The 15,429-nt window shown below is 34.0% G+C and overlaps 7 protein-coding genes across 11 annotated transcripts; 3 read left to right on the forward strand and 4 right to left on the reverse strand.

Moving 5' to 3' along the window:
• Positions 1-27: 27 nt before the first annotated feature.
• Positions 28-1,017, reverse strand: LOC107361623 (histone H3). The gene has a single exon (XM_015928466.3). The coding sequence runs from the start codon at positions 717-719 to the stop codon at positions 309-311; it is 411 nt and encodes a 136-aa protein (XP_015783952.1). The 5' UTR covers positions 720-1,017; the 3' UTR covers positions 28-308.
• LOC107361624 (histone H2B) lies at positions 976-1,605 on the forward strand. Its single transcript, XM_015928467.3, has one exon. It carries the CDS (start codon positions 1,045-1,047, stop codon positions 1,417-1,419), a length of 375 nt encoding a protein of 124 aa, XP_015783953.1. The 5' UTR covers positions 976-1,044; the 3' UTR covers positions 1,420-1,605.
• A 155-nt stretch (positions 1,606-1,760) lies between these two features.
• PolD1 (DNA polymerase delta 1, catalytic subunit) lies at positions 1,761-5,235 on the reverse strand. The gene has a single exon (XM_015928444.3). It carries the CDS (start codon positions 5,097-5,099, stop codon positions 1,905-1,907), a length of 3,195 nt encoding a protein of 1,064 aa, XP_015783930.2. The 5' UTR covers positions 5,100-5,235; the 3' UTR covers positions 1,761-1,904.
• Positions 5,236-5,518: 283 nt separating this feature from the next.
• On the forward strand, positions 5,519-7,319 carry LOC107361612 (uncharacterized). Of its 3 annotated transcripts, none has more exons than XM_015928452.3 (4): positions 5,519-5,696; positions 5,845-6,044; positions 6,137-6,288; positions 6,730-7,319. In XM_015928452.3, exons 1-4 carry the CDS (start codon positions 5,601-5,603, stop codon positions 7,086-7,088), a joined length of 807 nt encoding a protein of 268 aa, XP_015783938.1. In that variant the 5' UTR covers positions 5,519-5,600; the 3' UTR covers positions 7,089-7,319. The 3 variants fall into 3 exon arrangements, with proteins under 3 accessions (XP_015783938.1, XP_015783939.1, XP_015783937.1); XM_015928453.3 differs by having other exon boundaries at positions 6,925-7,319; XM_015928451.3 differs by having other exon boundaries at positions 6,137-7,319.
• Positions 7,320-7,331: 12 nt separating this feature from the next.
• Positions 7,332-9,787, forward strand: LOC107361616 (protein phosphatase 1K, mitochondrial). Of its 2 annotated transcripts, XM_015928458.3 has the most exons (5): positions 7,332-8,217; positions 8,330-8,485; positions 8,575-8,947; positions 9,209-9,358; positions 9,440-9,787. In XM_015928458.3, the coding sequence occupies exons 2-5, from the start codon at positions 8,430-8,432 to the stop codon at positions 9,707-9,709; spliced, it is 849 nt and encodes a 282-aa protein (XP_015783944.1). In that variant the 5' UTR covers positions 7,332-8,217; positions 8,330-8,429; the 3' UTR covers positions 9,710-9,787. The 2 variants fall into 2 exon arrangements, with proteins under 2 accessions (XP_015783944.1, XP_015783943.1); XM_015928457.3 differs by having other exon boundaries at positions 7,332-8,485.
• Positions 9,788-9,809: 22 nt separating this feature from the next.
• LOC149094980 (DNA-directed RNA polymerase III subunit RPC3-like) lies at positions 9,810-10,820 on the reverse strand. Its single transcript, XM_089270363.1, has one exon. It carries the CDS (start codon positions 10,563-10,565, stop codon positions 9,810-9,812), a length of 756 nt encoding a protein of 251 aa, XP_089126489.1. The 5' UTR covers positions 10,566-10,820.
• A 683-nt stretch (positions 10,821-11,503) lies between these two features.
• Positions 11,504-13,630, reverse strand: LOC107361615 (RNA polymerase III subunit C). 2 transcript variants are annotated; one of them, XM_089270360.1, is made up of 6 exons: positions 13,486-13,630; positions 13,027-13,086; positions 12,658-12,767; positions 12,084-12,569; positions 11,826-11,909; positions 11,504-11,739 (listed from the first exon to the last, which is right to left on the reverse strand). In XM_089270360.1, the coding sequence occupies exons 1-6, from the start codon at positions 13,571-13,573 to the stop codon at positions 11,719-11,721; spliced, it is 849 nt and encodes a 282-aa protein (XP_089126486.1). In that variant the 5' UTR covers positions 13,574-13,630; the 3' UTR covers positions 11,504-11,718. The 2 variants fall into 2 exon arrangements, with proteins under 2 accessions (XP_089126486.1, XP_089126484.1); XM_089270358.1 differs by having other exon boundaries at positions 11,504-11,909.
• Positions 13,631-15,429: the final 1,799 nt, after the last annotated feature.

The raw sequence follows: 15,429 nt of genomic DNA on the forward strand, positions 1-15,429 counted from the left end.
TGAAATAATTTCAAAATAGCTAAGAGGTCAGATCCAATCAAATTAGAATGTTTAATGAATAGAATAGCAGTTATGGCATAATTAAGAGCTTTACAAGTAAAAGTCTAATGAGAATAAATTACACAATGAAAATTATAACAACCTCTTTCTCAGATATGTAATTGGCCCTGAAAAGGGCCGTTTTTTTGTTTAAGCGGTATAATATAGAGGTTTCAGGATCATGAGGATGAGGGGTAAAAGGTGTAGTGAAAGGATAGAAAAATAGGATGGATGACAGAGCAAGTGGTAGAAGTTCACAAAAAGAAAGCTTAAGCACGTTCTCCTCGGATTCGTCTAGCCAATTGGATGTCCTTTGGCATGATGGTGACTCGCTTAGCATGAATAGCGCACAAGTTGGTATCTTCGAAAAGACCGACCAAATAAGCTTCGGAAGCTTCTTGTAAAGCCATAACTGCAGAAGACTGGAATCGAAGATCAGTTTTGAAATCTTGAGCGATTTCTCTCACCAAACGTTGGAAAGGTAACTTTCGGATCAACAATTCAGTAGATTTTTGGTATCGACGGATTTCTCTCAAAGCGACGGTACCAGGTCGGTATCGATGGGGCTTCTTAACACCACCAGTAGCAGGGGCAGATTTACGAGCAGCCTTGGTGGCCAACTGTTTTCGGGGAGCTTTACCTCCGGTAGATTTTCGAGCGGTTTGCTTGGTTCGTGCCATTGTCACAGAAAGAAAGAGGAGTTTGAATTAAACAAGTTGAATTAGTCAAATGATGAGATACAATAAACAATTGCGAATGAACTTCAACTTTGAATGTTAGGCGCTTAAATATTACTCCTCTGGTAAGAGTGTTACACTAAACCCTAGTGAGAACCAATGAAAACTTGAGTGAGTCCTCGTTGAGTAACGTTTATGGCTAAACACCTTTTTTCCAAGTATAAAACCCAAGTGAGATTTAGGAAAGTCATTCACAGTTAAACTTAAACCAATTCTGATTACTTTATTTTGTGTATCTCTAGTTTCAGTTCTTTTTTGATTGATAATCATGCCTCCTCAACCATCCGGTAAAGCTGTTAAGAAGGCTGGTAAGGCCCAAAAAGCTGTTCGTGCTACTGACAAGAAGAAGAAGAAGAAGCGACGAAAGGAATCCTTCTCCATCTACATCTATAAAGTGTTGAAACAAGTTCATCCCGACACTGGTATCTCATCCAAAGCCATGTCCATCATGAATTCCTTTGTTAACGATATTTTCGAAAGAATTGCTGCTGAGGCTTCTCGATTGGCCCACTATAACAAGCGATCAACCATCACATCCAGGGAGATCCAAACCGCTGTCCGACTTCTCCTTCCCGGTGAATTGGCTAAGCACGCCGTTTCTGAAGGAACCAAGGCTGTCACCAAATACACTTCATCCAAATAAGCTTTTCAGCTTTCCATCTATATCTCATGTATAATCGATAACTCATCTTCACCCACCAAAAACGGTCCTTTTCAGGGCCAATACATGTCTGAGAAAAGATCTCTTATAATTATCATTTGGATTTGTTTTAAAATGTATATAAGCTTATTTAGAATCTTCACATCCATTAAATAATTCCTAAACAAATTTAATTGTCTTATGTTTTTATCTATTCGCGTAATTACACTGAAACTTATTCCAGTTAAACTGATTGGCACAGATTGAAATTATTATATTGAAATTCACCAACAACTTAGCTTTAATTTGAGGTAAGCATCGCGATATTGACTTGAAATAGATGATTACTATGAAAAGGCGTTTTAATAAATTTCAAGAAATGAATGCATTACAAAATTTTATTGAGTTTATGAGCGTTAAAAAAGTATCGAGTTTTAAGGGTAGATAGGAATCTTGATGTTTACATCACTAAATTGTTAATTTGTTAATCACCACTTATAATAACCAAATCTTTGAATTATGTTGTCTTGGTCTGTTGCTTCCTTTTGAATTTTCTTCCTCATATAAAATATTGGGCAATCATTAGCTGTGCAAATCACCTCTTCCAATAAACTTCCTTGGCATCTTTGACATTGGGTCCACAACTTGTTGAACTTTATTTCCAATTCATTCATTTTCATGATTTCACCTTGGAATAATTCTCCTTCTCGATTTCTGCAATGTTTACAAACAACTTTTGACTCCTTTTCATCTTCAGGTCGCAACATTGTTCGACATCCAAGACAATTGTTTCGTTTTTGAGTAAACATTGCTAAAGCGCCAACTTTTGAGGTGACAACAGTTTTGGTTCGAGTATGGTCACCTCTAAGCAACACAGATTCAGCCTTTTCGCCAAGAATCGGTTCGAATATTCTCAATAGTGGTTTTGATATTTGATTGTCTAAATAATATTGAGTATCAATAGGAATGTTGTTTTCCAATACATACAATGGATCTTCGGATTTCATGTAAGCAGCAGTTCCTTTTGGAGCATTAATAATCACATAAGGAACACGATCACCTAATTTAGGGGCTGATCCAGCATCACGTTTAGCCATTCGATGAGCTAGTTCAACATGAGCTTGTTTTGCCGCATATTCTTTATCGGTTTTTGTCAATTCTTTAGTTATCACAAGATTCGAAATATCTACTTTGTTGCATAAAAGATCAGAAATTACCTGTTGAGCATAAGCAACAGCTCCATTAGGATCACGATCAATTAAAATCTTTTGAAGACATGTATTTATTAAGCTAGCAGCTAATCGACAATTATCTCGCCGAACAGTTTCAATTCCTTTACAGTCCATTTTGTCGAATTTATCAGGTCTAGTATAATAGAGACCGGCATATCTTTTCTTGTTGATTAATAAATATGGATAATAGACTTTCTCGAATTCTAATTTGATCGGTTTGACGAATTGTTGAGTAACAAAGTCAGCTGCTTCTTTACCAAGTTTCATCGCTTCCTCGACAGTTGACACACCAAATTTTACCATGACCGAATCAGTATCACCATAGATGACTAGAGAATCAGCAGGATACCCATTTGCTAGATTAAAATGCTTCTCGACAACATTTTTAGTTTGGTCAATCATTTGACGACCAAAAGCTGTAACTGATTGAGAGATCTCAAGACAAGGAAGTTTACCAACTTGTGCTCCAGTAAAACCATATACAGAATTAGCACTAATTTTCAGAGCCAATTGACGACCGTCCAAGACTTTTTTCTTGAATGGATCGGTTTCTTTTTTCAAATCGTCTTTGGCCTTTTTACGAGCACTCAACAGTTGTTCCAAAATTCGAGGCAATAAACCTTTACGCATCGTATTTTTCACAAAATAAGCTCCTGCCGGTGTTTTTATATACTGATCAGATTTCATCATAGAAAGTTGAGAGTGCCTTAGGAGAGTTGTGTAACATAAATTATGAGCCATCATGATAGAAGGATACAGAGATGAAAAGTCGAGAGTTGCAATAGGAACATCATAATAACCCCGAATAGGCTCGATAACCAAAGCACCAGCAAAATCATCCCCTTGTTCTGGTTTCATTGCCGGCATCAAAAGATCTTCATCAACTGCTTGTCGAAGTAATTGAGAGACAACTTTGATCTGTTGCCCACGAACCAAGAGAAAACTCAAAGGCACACCAGTTACACGAGCCATCTCCATGTGATTGATGATACACATAAGTTTGTCAAGAAGACGTAAAGGAAGAAGGGCATCTTTACAACAATAAACAGCTAAACGACGACGGGTCAATTCATCACCATTTTGAAGTTCAGTAATGATAGAATGGTGAACATCTTCTTTTTGTTCACATAAGAAATGATATGAAACAGCATTCAACGTATAAGATCGAAGTTTATATTCTCTCAAGAGAACCAGCAATAAATCAAATTGGACTCGACCTTCAATGTTGATATCTTTGTTTTCTCTTTTACCAAGCTGCTTTGATTGTAAAATTTTTTTCTTTACTCTTGAAATTGCAGTTTTAACACGACCAAGATAAGGAAATGTTTTAACTTTCAAAGCTGCTGCTCTATTGATTAAATAGTAAAGATCGAAATTTTGTATGTTATAGCCAGTTAAAATGTCGGGATCAACAGTTCTAATAAAATCAGCCCAGGCTTTCAGCAAATCTTCCTCTTTTTTATAAGACATGACAGCAGTTCCAACAATTGGAGCACATGTGCCTAATGTGAAAATCACTCTTAAAAATGGTTCTTTCTCTCCTTGGCGAATAACCATATTTGCTATTTGAATAACTGGATCTTTTTCAGGCTCTGGGAATATACCTTTTCTGCCAGCACATTCAATATCGAAAGATAAAATTCTGAAAGGTGCAACTTTTGCCCATTCATCTTCAGGTGCGTAAGATACAAACTCGTTCCAAGCAATGTCAACTTCATATTGACAACGAGAAAATTTTTCAATCTTATCTGCTCTGACTGTGTATTTGCCAGCTGGAAGCTCGATCCAATTGCATCCAACAACTTTGGTGTCAACCATGAAACGAATGACAAAATCAATGTTGCTTTCAAAGCATTGAATAGAATCTGATGGAAAGCCGAAAACGGAACCACTTCGTTCTAATGATCGTGCTAAAGAGCTCACCAATGTAGGGAGGGCCACTGTTATTTTGAGAAAAGGCACTTTCTCGTTGTTATTAAAACCATACATGTTTGCCTTTTCAACCAGCTCGATTTGCAGGACAGGTTCAGTTATCGCATCATTTCTTTTGTCAGTTAAGGCTAAGGCCTTCAATTTCTTTTGGAAGCTTGGTAATTGCTCCTCTTTGAAACCTGTTGGAGCCATTATGTAGAAATATGGTGTGAAACCATGCACGTGGGCCATTACGGAGTGACCTTCCATAGTGACACCATAAATACGCATGATGGCACCTATTGAATTACCAGCCCCAGGCATACCCTCCTTGTGGTCACCAATATAATGATCTATCTCGATTTGCTGGAATATCAAACAGGTAGTTGCTGGATCTAGTGGTGGAGCATCGTTACGACACCATTTAACATACGAGGTATCTTCCTCGACCTCAATTGGCACTTCTTGGACCGCATCAGTGATAGCGTCTTCTTCCATCTCTTCTGCCACTTCATCATCCCAGATCATTTCATCGTCCATCTTTGAAATTACTGAAAAATGGAGAAAATAAAATTAGAATAAAAATTGAAAAACAAAGCAAGTGGTTGCAACTGATGAAGTTATTTAAAAAAAGATGATTCGCTGGGAGCAGGAAAACAAAAACAAAGCTTAAATTCCCGCGTATTTGCCGCAACAAGTTGCCAATAGCTACCTTTTCCGCGCTTTATTTGAATGAATGAAATTCGGAAGTTAAAAGTTAAAATTTTAAGTTCAGAATTAATGAATAAATCAACAAACGGACCAAATCAATTAATTGTCAAATGAAATTAAAATGTCAGAAATAGAAAAGATTCAATGAATCTTTTGACGATAGAAAAGATAAAATTGGAGTTGGCGCCTTTTCTTTTGTCTTCAACGCAAACGCCAAATAAAGCTAAAATTTGAAAACATTCAAAAATAATAATTTTAAATATTTTATTTATTTATTTATTGTTATTGTTTCCAGTTTTTATCTGTCAATTTATTCATCCGATTGGAACCATGTCACTAATGTCAGAAGAATCGGAATCTAAATCATCCCATGAACAAAAGCAGGTGTACCGCGACTTGAAAAGAAAACTCAAGCTTTTGATTTATGTAAGTCTCTCTAATCTAACATTTTTTAATCGACTTCTTTTAGGTAGTTTCATTGTTATGATCAATCATCTTTCAATCACCTTCCTTGCGTTTCTGCACTAGTGGTTGTAATGCAAACGAATTCTAACGATACCTATTCTTTCTACAGGAAAATGAATATTATCAAGAAGAACTAAGGAAATATCAAAAAGAACTTCTCATCATTAATCGGGATAAAAATTTTTTGATGGACAAATTACTGCAGTATGAAAACATCAGTACTTCTTCCTCTGACTCTGACGATACAGATTCTTCCGAATCTGGAATAGAACTGAGATTGGAACGCTCATCATCATCTGCAAATCGAAGGTTTGTTGATGCTCGTTATTTTTATTTCATTTAATTTTTCAGCTTGAGAATCAAACAATTACTATTACTGATTATTTTTTTTGCGAAATTAGGCGGAGATTAACTAGTTCCAATAGTGAGACAGCTGCCACTAAGCCAAAAGTCAAAAGAAAACGAATAAATAGCAATGGAGCTGCTCCTACATCCCCTCATTCATCTTTGAATACATATGCTGCTCCAAATCGAAACAAAAATCTAAATGCAGGTAAAAAAGGATTCAAGTCTTTATCAAATTTGTCGGCATCAACATTTACTATATCATCATCTCCATCATCCTCGATCACTTCTGCGACCAAAATAATGCCAAAGTCTCTACCAATCCCTTCATTAACATCTGGGACACCGACTCCAGCATTCTCATCAACTTTCTCTTCAATTGCTCCAGTGTTGTCTAATGGATTCAACTCAAATTCATCGAAAAATAATGCTGCTCTTCCGATTCCCTATCTAACATCAGCGCCAACATCATCTCTGAATTCATCTTCATCTTCCTCTTTGTCATCATCATCTATTGCTTCTTCATTGATATCGACACCTTCATCTTACCCATCTAACGCATCTTCAACTTCTGATTTAACATTTTCTTCTACATCGATTTCAAAATCGATAACTCCACCACCTCAACCACACTTGTCTCTATCTTTAGCATCTTCCATGGTACCTCAATCAACATTATCGACTATTGCTTCAGGAGCATCAACAATATCGTCATATTCATCAACGTTCACTGCCAATTCATTAACGGATCCAATATTCAATTGTTCATCTTTAAGTCAGCAAATCAAGAGTGAATTTCCTATTCGAACAATAAAATCTGAACCTTTATCTATTTTATCATTAGGAAGAGTTAACGGGGGACATCTTACTTCTGAAGAGATTGAGAGGCATTTCGAGTCGAGGCCATCTCTTTTACTGCCCGAAAAAACACCACTGACTGTTCCAGTTGAATTATTTAGCAATGAATCTTCGCTGGATTTACCAGATTCTAATATAAAATCAGAATAATTAAATTTCCACCTAATTTATTTTAACTCACTATACTTGTCACTTTCACAATTTAAATGTAAATATTTGTTTACATTATGCATGTATAATATAAACCTCTTATTCTGCTAGATTCTCATCTGAAGATTAGTAAATTGATAAGTTAAATAAGTACATGTATATAGCAATTATTTATTCTTGCAGTTTTCTGATTTACTTTAATTGAATAAAAATAAACTAAATAAAATAAAATCAGAACTTCTTTTTGTTCGCGAAGGTTTTAATTCGAATTGGGTTGAAAGTCAGTATAAAATGGGACCGGATTTTTTCCACCACATCCACCACTTTATCCACCACTTTTTTCCACCACATTTCAAACAATTCTTTCTATAAGATTGTCCACCACCCAAATCCACCAAATTGTTGACCACTTTTGGGATATGATGACGATTAATAGTGGATGTGTTAGATTCGGGTGGTGGACAATCTTATAAAAAATTGTTTGAAAATGTGGTGGATAAAGTGGTGGGAAAAGCTGGTCCCGCATAAAATTGCTCTCCAAAGTCCATATTATCAATTTTATCGTTAATTTTTGGCGATTTTGTTCAACTGTAAACTGATTGATCTAACTTTGAAATAAGAATGAAGTATCATCGACTTGAAGTTTGTTAATAAAATGTATCATTTGTAATTTATGTGCCTGGGACGTAACTTTAATGCTAGACGTCACTACCACCAGTTGCGTCAGCAGCAAACACTTGTTGTTTACTGTGAGAAGGTGAAGGAAAACCCCTATATCCCCATCAATCATTGTCATTCATTGTCATTGAGTTACTGTTGACCTTGTGATTAAAATTACAAAATATAAGTTATTAAACCATCTTAATTAAATTATCTGGATAAACAATATAAACTTGTTAATATATTGTTTTATTATTGTGTTTTATCATACTACTAACATTCATTTCAGTGCTGGAGAAACCAGAAAGTAAAAAGATGATGAAATTTGGTTACTTGTTTACTTAACCCTTGTTGAATCGTGTTATTGTGTTATTGTGTTACCTTCTTTCATTCTTTGTTGTTGTTGATGGCATCTATTTGATTTAAAATCATTTTAAACATGTTGATGTCTATAATCTCAAATTATTCTGTAAGATGATATATAAAAGTTTATCTCGGTGTACAAAAATATTAAGGGTTAACCCGGTGTTCATAAATACTCATTCTTCACCATCCTTATCACCATCTATTCAATCTTGTAGTCGTCATAATTGGGGCTCTTGGGATAATCGAATCGACTTTAATATACTGCTACAACAGTCAATAAATTATGGTAAACCTATTCCAAAGATAACCTGTGATATGGCAGGCTCAGCATCTGTCATTGGTCGTCGTACAACTAATGAAGATCGTATCAGGTTTGTTTTTTATCCCAGTTAATTTTTTATGTAGTTTCTATACACATCTACAGTTTTATTAATCCTGTGAAATCATCCAATTTCTCCAGAATCAAAGAGTTAAGACCTGATCTTATTTATTTAGCCATTTTCGATGGTCATGGAGGATCACTGGCTGCTGATTTTTGCTCACAACAAATGGAACTCTATATAAGTTATTGGTTGCGAAGAGGAGAAACTGACTTGGAAGCTGTTCTCCAGAACGCATTCATAGAAGTAAACAATGCCTTGGCAAGATATATTTCACTAAAAGTTAAAGACAAAGATTCTATGTTTTCTGGTACCACAGCAACCGTTTGTCTTCTCAAGGATTCAATTGAATTGACCATAGCTAATGTTGGTGATAGTCGTGCCTTACTTTGTCGCAATGGGGATGCACGTAAACTAACTATCGACCATAGTCCATCTCTCAAGTCTGAAAAGGTTACGATTTAGTTAGTTAACAATTACATTGAGTTGGTATGAGATTTAAGGCACTATGGCGAACCCCGAAAGTATTAATCTCATATCAATCTCGGGCTTGGCCCTCGATAGTAAATCATATAACTTATTGTAGCAGTTAGTTATATAATACTTACAGTATTTGCAGTAGATAAGGTTTTTTTCTATCGAAAAGAATTGAGACAAACCCTTTGTAAAATTAAGTTTATAACGAACATTCGCATTTTTCATGTTCAATAACAGGAGCGGATAATCAAATCAGGAGGGACAATAATTGCGAATAGCCATGGAATAGGACTTGTCAATGGTCGTCTTGCTATGACCCGAAGTATTGGTGACTTGGATCTTAAACCTTACGGCGTGATTGCATTACCTTACACTAGATCTCTCAAGGTAAACATATTCGCTATCGAACTTGGTTGGATCTTGATGGCAAATTATTAAAGTCAACTAATTACATCTTTTTTATTCTAGATTGAACACGGAAAAGATGCTTTTTTAGTTATGACTACTGATGGTGTCAGTTTTGTGATGAATGATCAAGAAATTGTTGACGCTGGTGGTCGATGTACTAGTCCTGCTGAAGCAGCAAACTTCATCGCTGAACAAGCATTACATTATGCTTGTGATGATAATGCTAGTACAATTGTTATACCCTTCGGAGCCTGGGGTAAAATTTTACATAATCGTAATGTTAATTATAGTTCATTTGGTCGTGAACTTTGTCGTAGCAATCGTCATTGATCTCTTCTCTTACATCAATCTATTACAACATTATTATCTTGTCTTAATTTACAATAAAATTGTCTTAAATTGTCTTAATTCAATTAAAAATGGCCTGATATCAGCGTTCGATCGTGCTACAAACGATTTCTTCCAAGTCAACGTTAAAAATAAAATAAGTATGGGCAGGAATATATTCAGATCCCTTTGGGTATCGCAACAGTCGTATAAAATTATTGGTCATCAGATTTTGTGTACATTCTTTACCATCTTTAGCAGAGACCAGAGCAAAGTCTTCAATTTGTTTCTGATGAAGATATTTTTTGGTTAACAATAACCGGAAAATTCGACCAAATTGAGATCCAAAACGATCACTTACAATAGATGTCAAAGATGAATGGATCAATTCTTCATAAATTTTCATGATGTTTACTCGGTAAATTGCTACGCCAGATCTTTCATCAACTTTCACAACAAAACGACTGTTATCCTCAATGACAAATGTAAGATATTCTTCGATATCTTTCTCCGTGGAAAATAATGTGAAGCGCAAGGCACGTTCAACGATATCAGTTTTAGTTAATACCACTGTTTCTTTAGCCCACAAGTGGGCTTGACTTAATCGAAGCATTACCAGAACCAGCTGAGCTGCTTTTTCATCATCATAATGAGTTTTCAAACCCTCCAGAATTGTCATATCACGCAAATAAAGATGAAATTGATCAGAGTTAACCACGTAATAAACGTCTTCTTTTGATTTCACTGGATCTTTTTTACGTCTTTTGGATACAGGTTCCAAGGATTCATTGTCTTGTAACTTTAATGAAATTTTGAGTGCAATTCGTTGGATATACTCGACATCTTCATCTCCTTCCATGTTACTTGGAAACCAAATGGCTTCATTGGGTTAACGCAAGCTCTTGTAATGCATTTGGCTTTAATCATTTCAACTAAAACTTCGATAATTTCAGTTGGATGGAAGTAATTCTTCTTTTTATTTACATCATTATCTTTATTTTCACTTGACTCCTTCATCCGGTTGTACACTTTTTCGATTATATCATCGGCAGTCAAAATTCCTTCCATTAAAATTTCTTTGTTTATTTGCTCCCCAATTTCACCGAATCTGTTTGAAAATATAAAATTAAAATCAATTCAAACAAAACAGGCAATGGTATACGAGAAACATTTGATACTTACTCTCTCTTGGCAATATAAATAGTACTTGGGATACCTCAATAGGCACAAAATTCTCTGTGGTTCAGCTTTGTATTCTGTTAATCCATCAGAATTTTTATGAATAGTTACTAAACAATGTTTGATGAGGACAGTCAAAGCCTTTTTACAATTTTTCAATTTCTCCTGCGACTCAGTCCATATCAATTTCAATGGCGCTTGTCCGAGATTCATCACAGTTTTACCAACATTGGAAATGATCTCGCAAAAGTATTCTTTAAGTAATAAAGAACACAATCTGATGGTTTGAACAGACATTACTCGAAAAGTATGTAGATAAATAGATAATTAAATTTAACAAGAAAAATTTACGTTAAATAAAAATATTGAATGTAATATTCGATGTATCGATAAGTTTTTAATGTTCTGAATATTTTAGGCAAACCCAAAAGTGTTTGACAGTTTTGATATTATTGAATTCAAATGATTAATTAAAATAGTGAAATTCATTCGATTTGCTCTAAATTTCATGATTAAAAACCTAAACTAACTTAAATTTTGATTACAGTCATCAGTATGTAAGATTGATCTCAAGATCTGCGAATGGGCATCAGAGGTGAAAAATAATTCAAATAGATTCAGAAGTATGTGATACTTAATAATCAATAGGAATCAAGAAATATGGAAGCTTATTAAAATTTTTGAGAAAGCAATGTTTCATGAAGTCAAAGCCTCGACAAATTTTTTCTTTTTTAGTGGATAGCTGAGGCCAATCTGATTCGATCTCATGGCGATTCTCGTAGAAGTAAAACTTAATTGATCTTCCATGTCGTTTGCAATGATTTTGAACATAATCAGCAGCCCTTTGCGTCACTCTTATACATTCATTAACATCAAATAGAACCAAATTAGGTAAAATGTAAACTATTTGCTCGATATGTTCATCTTTTAATTTACTTACTCTCCTCAACGAAAGATGTTTGAGATTTGGATATTTCATGAGCAATCTTCTCAAATCATTCAAGTTCTTTAGGCCAACATGTACCTGTAAATATAAAATCAATTGGTTTAAATTGACAAATTTTAGATAGATTACACTTCCATGTTGTAACCTAAGTTTGTTGCTATCAATCTGAAATACATGTAGATTGAATGAATTTAAATATTCAGAAAATGTTTTCCGAAAAGCAATTAAATTTAAAGTCGAATTGATACTCACAGCATCTAAAACTAAATCTTGCAAACATTCGTTTTTTATGGTTTCATCAACAAAAAAGCGATTAGAACCCACTAAAAGATGTGCACTTTGTAAATTTGGACAGAAATCCATGAACTTGGAGCTGTAATCTATCTTTGAGCCCCAACTTCCCGCTGTTGTCCACAATTCAACTATTTTAAGCTTTTCCAGTACTGGACCATCGTAGCATTGGGGTGAACCTGCGAAATTTAATCTTTCAAGATTTGGGACATAATGTGCGTCTTTTTGGAAGTGGGCGGTATGATACAATTGTTTTATACTGGAACCATTATGTTGAATGCTTGCCTCGGAGAAATCGCGGTTAATCATTTCGAGGTTATCGCAATATTCGGATAGGAATTCATAATATTCTCCAGTTAATCCTTTCAAAGATTTTTGATTTTTGACCAATGTGACGATATCTTCGCGTTTTACTTTCCTATGAAAATTATAAGACATTTCAATAATCTAAGTTAATAAAATGGATAAAAAAGAATAACAAAATTAATACAAAATGAACAATGGAAATGAAATTGAATTAATCATATCAACTTACTATTAAATTCTGAAATAATGTGCTTAGACAGGTTCCATCAAACATTTCCGTTTTTCGACGATTATCAAAATAAACACAATTATGGTTCGCCGTATAACCTTTTAAAAATTCTGAATTTATACAGTTAAGAAATAGATTACAATTAGAATGAGTAATGTAAAGTACCCGGTTAAAGCAATTTTCACAGTCGCAATCTATGATTTTGAAAATTTACATTGTTTTATAATTTATAGAGTCGTTTCATTTTCTGAATCTTGAGCGCTGCAAGTTTCTGAAAGCCATACGCACCATGGAGACCGAGAAACACACATTGCCTTAACCGGGTACTTTTTAGTACCAAGAATATATCAAAACAAATTTGAATCTTACCAATCAAATATTTGGCTTTTTTGGTTCGCTTAGCAATTAAGTGACTCCACTTGATACACACTGCAATAAAAATGTTATGGAATTATTAAATTTTTAGCTTGTTAATTTGCTTAATTATCATTCAATTGGCTTCATAATTCATTCAATCTAATTTAAAATTTGTAAAAATATTTAAATACTGCGCTTCAAAAGTAAGATAATAAGATGATCATAAGATAAAAGAAGATGTTATATTCACATGCAAGTCAGATGAAAGTTTCATAATATTTATACATTAATGATAATACTTGTCAGAGTCAGAAGCTAGTTGACACATAAGAGTTTATTTGGTCAATAAATCTAAAATATCAAATATTTGACTAGATTAATCTAGCTAATTCTGATAATCGCTGAAGGTATGGGAAATTTCAATGTATTATATGATTTTTATGATAAAGAAAAAACATGATTGGTAATTACCTTTAAAGCAGTTTATTAAATCATCCAAGTTATTCAAATAATCAAAAATGGTGAGCAAACAATCATCTGGAAGTTTACTAATCAACATTGTAAATAAACTAGTGTTGTATTGTTCCAATATTTTCAAGGTTTAAGAACAACGAGAAGAACAATTTCTTCGGAACAATAACAAAAAATGTTTTTCCTAGTTCTTAAAATCGAGAACAAAAACAAGAATAGTACAAATCGGAACTAAAGGGTGTAACACTTAAAAAGGCACAAATAAAGGAGGTAACAAGAAAGCATATCTTACCTTAATCACAAAATTTGGTGACATCGCTTAAGATAATAATGAAGATTTCGAAGCAACAGATTAGGTTTTGGTTTCATTGTCTCTGTTGCTTCATTATTATCTTAATCAATATCGTCAAATTTTGTGATTAAGGTAAGATTAGCTTTCTTGTTACCTCCTTCATTTGTGCCTTTTTAAGTGTTACACCCTTTACTACTATAGTACTAAAACTGGGACCTCACTAAAGACCAAAACAACCAAAATGCAATTGACATGTAAAATTTCACTTTCAAGTGCATAGCCTAAAGGCATGACCAAAATGCTTCAAAATAACGACTTTAAGGAGATTAAAATTTTGAATTTCTAGATTCTTTTGTTTTTTCTTTAACTAAAAGCATTCTTGCATTCACACTCAACACATTACCAACAACTGACCATTGTTTTATTCGTGCTTTTTCTCGTTTTTGTTTAAATAATTTTTATATTTATACATCTTCTTGCGGACACAACTGCACTTAAGAAGTCCTTTGACTTTTTTTACTGTATGTTCATATCATTGACGATCCTATTCGCACTTTGAATTGAAATTCCAAGTGTATACGGATTGTCAATGATATTTCTATCCAATTGATCCAAGTCTTGAAGTAATGAATTGTAGAGACCAGAGTATAATTATAATGATAAATCATTGATGTATTAATACAATGTAATTTCAATAATGTCATTTTGATTATTTGCTCGAGTGAGGATAAGATTGATTCCTCTAAATCCATCATTGAAAATCTTCGGTGCTGAAGGAAATTTATTTGTTGAAAAAGTTTCACAATTAACTAATGGTCAGTTGATTATTTTTTCGGCAAACATTTTTTCGGGTTTTTTTGTCAAACAGCATCTTTACTTTTAAGTATCAAATTTTCAGGATTTGTCAACATTAATGAGAGAATAATGTTGAGCCATAATCAAAAATGGTGAGCAAACAATCATCTGGAAGTTCACTAATCAACATTATAAATAAACTTATGACGAAACTACAGTTTTTCTTTGCACAATTGGGTTATAATTAGAAAACCGTTTACAGTGATCTCCTAAGTTTCTCTTTTTGTTGACCGTTTGGTTTGTTGTTCAAATGTGAGGGATGAAAGTTTCATCATGAAACTTAAGAGAGAGACTTATGCATACATGCAGTGAAAAGGGCAGCCAGGCAACCATTTCTGGTTGCCATCTGTCTAAGGCTTTGCCGCCCGTTTTGAATAGAAGATACAGAGACCTGTCAGTAATTTAGATTGAATTTTTTTTCTTCGTATTCAGTATTTGAGTGACTATTCTAATTTTTTAGTTATGGGGAACAGGGTTTCTTCCAAAGATAACATTTTGATTGTTTGCTCGAGTGAGGATAAGATTGATTCCTCTAAATCCATCATTGAAAATCTTCGTGATACCATCGGTGCTGAAGGAAATTTATTTGTTGAAAAAGTTTCGCAATTAACTAAAGGTCAGTTGTTATTTTTTCGGTATACAAGTATTTCTGCCACTCACCTTAAACATCCTTTACCTTGCTTGCTTTTTAAGGGCCGATCCGATGAACTAAAAAATGTTTAAAATGTTGTTTAAATCTTTGTTAGTAGGCAATGTTTGTTTGATTTTGTTACGTCATCAACATTAACACTGTCCGA

This window comes from Tetranychus urticae, chromosome 1 (genome assembly GCF_039701765.1).
Source record: "Tetranychus urticae isolate SD_2017Ah chromosome 1, NJAU_TeUrti_SD_1.0, whole genome shotgun sequence".
NCBI classification, from domain to species: domain Eukaryota; kingdom Metazoa; phylum Arthropoda; class Arachnida; order Trombidiformes; family Tetranychidae; genus Tetranychus; species Tetranychus urticae.

What these genes read in the sequence shown, in the direction of transcription:
- LOC107361615 (XM_089270358.1), bottom strand. Translation starts at nt 13,573, where the DNA reads ATGTTGATTAGTAAACTTCCAGATGATTGTTTGCTCACCATTTTTGAT. An exon ending in TTTAATAAACTGCTTTAAAG is followed by an intron (nt 13,087 to 13,485) that starts GTAATTACCAAT and finishes TTTTTATTGCAG; the next exon opens with TGTGTATCAAGTGGAGTCAC. An exon ending in AAGATTTAGTTTTAGATGCT is followed by an intron (nt 11,910 to 12,083) that starts GTGAGTATCAAT and finishes TTATATTTACAG; the next exon opens with GTACATGTTGGCCTAAAGAA.
- LOC107361624 (XM_015928467.3), top strand. Translation starts at nt 1,045, where the DNA reads ATGCCTCCTCAACCATCCGGTAAAGCTGTTAAGAAGGCTGGTAAGGCC.
- LOC107361616 (XM_015928457.3), top strand. Translation starts at nt 8,223, where the DNA reads ATGATATATAAAAGTTTATCTCGGTGTACAAAAATATTAAGGGTTAAC. An exon ending in ACTAATGAAGATCGTATCAG is followed by an intron (nt 8,486 to 8,574) that starts GTTTGTTTTTTA and finishes CAATTTCTCCAG; the next exon opens with AATCAAAGAGTTAAGACCTG. An exon ending in CATCTCTCAAGTCTGAAAAG is followed by an intron (nt 8,948 to 9,208) that starts GTTACGATTTAG and finishes GTTCAATAACAG; the next exon opens with GAGCGGATAATCAAATCAGG.
- PolD1 (XM_015928444.3), bottom strand. Translation starts at nt 5,099, where the DNA reads ATGGACGATGAAATGATCTGGGATGATGAAGTGGCAGAAGAGATGGAA.
- LOC107361623 (XM_015928466.3), bottom strand. Translation starts at nt 719, where the DNA reads ATGGCACGAACCAAGCAAACCGCTCGAAAATCTACCGGAGGTAAAGCT.
- LOC149094980 (XM_089270363.1), bottom strand. Translation starts at nt 10,565, where the DNA reads ATGGAAGGAGATGAAGATGTCGAGTATATCCAACGAATTGCACTCAAA.
- LOC107361612 (XM_015928451.3), top strand. Translation starts at nt 5,601, where the DNA reads ATGTCACTAATGTCAGAAGAATCGGAATCTAAATCATCCCATGAACAA. An exon ending in AACTCAAGCTTTTGATTTAT is followed by an intron (nt 5,697 to 5,844) that starts GTAAGTCTCTCT and finishes TTCTTTCTACAG; the next exon opens with GAAAATGAATATTATCAAGA. An exon ending in TCATCATCTGCAAATCGAAG is followed by an intron (nt 6,045 to 6,136) that starts GTTTGTTGATGC and finishes TTGCGAAATTAG; the next exon opens with GCGGAGATTAACTAGTTCCA.